Here is a 3,110-nt window from a genome sequence, read left to right as displayed (position 1 = left end):
TAAAGACACCTCATATTATCTTCACCACCAAAAAAAAAAAGGTTTTTAGGTCATTGTCGTTTGTTTGACATGCATCGTAAACACAAAGGTTTTGTTTCCTGGGCTTCCTCGGGCTCGCCCTCTCTCCCAGCCTCCCTCCCATCTCCCCCCTTAACCCCCCCGCCTCCCCCCGAGAGCTCTTGGTTTCTGTTATGGCTTGTGTGTGCAGTAAAATGACCGGCTTCTCTCCATCCTTTCAGTTTTTTTTCTCTCCTACCTTTGAGTTGCCGTTTTGTCTCCCCACCCCGTCTCCCATCATCAGGATTACCCAAGACCCTGAGCTGATGGTTACTGTACACGTCGCACACATCCACGTCGTAGACGGTTGGTGAGAAGTTTATATATATATATATATATATATATATATATATATATATAAACCCTTTGGTACCACTTTCTAATAGGACTTCCTTCACTATCCCCTACGTTATGAAATCATTTCATGTTGTATGTAATCGGCCAGTAATGAGATCCTGTATTATTAAAAATAACCCTTGGGTTGCAATGTTGTGAAGAATCCATTTGACTGTTGCTTTATCTTTTTAGCTAGCTCTTTAATCCATTTATTAACAATAACCTTTTACAGTTTGTGCGGTGGACAAGGACCTTTATAACTGCATTTTGGACAAGAGAAGTAACGGCTCATTATTAACACAGAAAACATTTGGTTTTTACATGAAGTTCCTCGTACTTATGTACAAAACGCTGCATTTATAAATGTTAATGATGTCGATAAGTGGATCACAAAAATCTTTCTCCCAGGAGGTAACTTATGTGTGTTGAAGCTGTCCATGAGTGGACACAAATTATTTTTCACAACGTGGCAACCCAAAACTTGGTTTTATAAGCAGCTTGTTTGAATTTTTTTTTTTTTAACTTATTTATAAATGGAGATATGCTGACTTTTTAGTCCTCAGAATAATGAAGCGCAATCCTACATTTCCCATGATGCGACTCAATTCCGGAAAGCTCATCCAGCACCACAGAAGACACTATACAACTGTTTTTACAGGCTGAGTAGTTCTTCTCATGTAAACGAGCAAACTGACCTTCATGTGAAAAGAAAAAAAAAAACTTTTAAAGTTTCAGAAAGTGGTACCAACACTACCTTTATGGACATCCTGAACACAAAGCCTCTGTGGCCTCGCTCCACCCTGTCCCATCCACCTCTGGGCCTTTGATCTCTATAATAGGGTCTCTTCAAAAGAGGTTCCTCGGCCTATCGGCTTTCAAGGTGCCAATAGACAAAAGCCTGAGGAGGGTCCCTATGATGTGCTCGGAGCCAAACAGTGGTCGGAACTCCAACCTGTTTTACTACACTACTCCGACCAATCGGGGACACTAAAGACACCCCTGATGGGACCATAGAAGCCGACAATAGAGCCACGATGGCTGACACCGGACTCCATGAGCAGAAAGGAGAACACCGGTGTTGTCTATTATAACCCGGCCATTATCCCCAATCACTGTACAATTTAACAGCCTTCCAGTCATTCCTCTTGTGTTTAAATTTAAACTTTACGGTGAGGTTAACTTCTGCCCCGGCTCTCATTAAAAACACCTGTTGTCAAGCAGAAGTAATAAGGCGACACGTTTAGTTGTTTTCAAACTGTAAGAGAAGAAATGGCAGCGAGTAGTGGTTTCCTCTGTTGGTAGGAAAATGAGCCCTGATAATGCCAACTCTGCCGACTGTGTGCAGACTCTGACAGGAATGAAGAGGAGGAGGGGGGGGGGACCCGCGCGACCAACACCGGTGTTGCCCCTTCATTAACCCCCACACCGAGAGAGAAAAAGCAAAGACAGAGCGACAGGAAGAGAGAGACACAGAGAGAAAACAGCTGATCCCACTCAATCTTCCCAGTCTGATCGGAAAATCCATTCATACATTCTTCATGTCATTTTCCCCTTCATTCCTTTTGCTTCTGTTATTGCAGAATGGCCAGACCGATAGATTTATATTTAAGTTAAATGGTTATATTCATTGCTTCCTTCCCCGTGGATGAGCGAGAGGGTTCTCTAGCCCCGACCCAGCCAGCGCCCTGAGGAGAGAAACAGCATTATTCCCATGTCATTGCTTCCGTGGCCTTAATTCAACTCTGCCTAAATCCCCACCAACCAAACCCACAACTTAAAGACCCCAAATCCCAGGCTCAGACCAATCCGACTCCCCAAACCAATACATAAAACATCCGAGTTCAAAGAAATGTGCTCGGCACATGTGAAAGGCATCTCGGAAGAATTTTGTCTCACCACACAGATGCAACCCAACAACACTGCTCGCCGGTTTCATTAACGAGTGTTCTCACCTCAGCCCCTCAACAGGAGTACGTCCTCACTGAGGCAGATTCACCCCGGGCACCAGAGCTGGCTGTGATGGAGACAGACACAGACGGGGTCATTATCGTAACTGCCATGCCTTGAACAACGCTGACCTTCCGCACGCATTCCTAATAGGAAGTGGAATGAGGGATAATAGTCCTTCTCTGTACTTTAAAGGGTCTGTTCCTAGTTATTTCCAGTTCCTTTACTGAAGGAAAGAGAAAATTCCTCTGCCGAACTAATGGCAGGGTTGCATGAAAACAAACCAATAGTCTGTGCATGTGTGGCGGCTTATATAACATGGCTGACAGTGGTGGAAGAAGTATTCATTCCTAATACCACGCTGGGAAAATACTCCACTGAAGTAATGCATTCAGACCTTGATAAAATAAAAGTATGTAAGTATAATCAGCAAAATGTACTTAAATAGGAGAGGTAAAAGTACTCATTGTGCAGTAAAATGTTCCCTGGCAGTGTTTTCATTACGGTTGTGCTAATTCTTAACTCCTTTATATGCTGTTGGGTGGTTTTATCTCATATTCTATAAGATCATCATATGTCATAGGTCCTTTGAGAACCATGCATCTATAAAAAGTCAACGGTTCATGGTGTCAGAAAAGCAGCCGTTTCCAGCTCTGTGACGATGCATTTTCCCGCTGATCCAAGTGGCCTTTTAAAGACTTTATTTAGCTTAAGAAGTAGAAGAATTTTCTCAACACATAAAAGGAACACTTCCTCATCCTTGAGTTCAT

At 43.1% G+C, this 3,110-nt stretch overlaps 1 protein-coding gene across 6 annotated transcripts in view; it reads right to left on the bottom strand.

Moving 5' to 3' along the window:
- ppfia3 (PTPRF interacting protein alpha 3) overlaps positions 1-3,110 on the bottom strand; it is a 31,215-nt gene continuing 28,105 nt past the window's right edge. For all 6 annotated transcript variants that reach the window (XM_032537432.1, XM_032537434.1, XM_032537436.1 and 3 more), the window contains exons 30-31: positions 2,346-2,407; positions 1-2,078 (exon numbers count right to left, since the gene is read on the bottom strand). In XM_032537432.1, the coding sequence (XP_032393323.1) occupies positions 2,355-2,407 (53 nt within the window). In that variant the 3' untranslated portion in view covers positions 1-2,078; positions 2,346-2,354. The remainder of the gene's footprint in view (positions 2,079-2,345; positions 2,408-3,110) is intronic.

Source organism: Etheostoma spectabile, chromosome 15 (assembly GCF_008692095.1).
Source record: "Etheostoma spectabile isolate EspeVRDwgs_2016 chromosome 15, UIUC_Espe_1.0, whole genome shotgun sequence".
In the NCBI taxonomy this organism is placed as follows: domain Eukaryota; kingdom Metazoa; phylum Chordata; class Actinopteri; order Perciformes; family Percidae; genus Etheostoma; species Etheostoma spectabile.
Note: the sequence above shows the minus strand (reverse complement) of the source record. Positions and strands in the feature narration are given on the sequence as shown.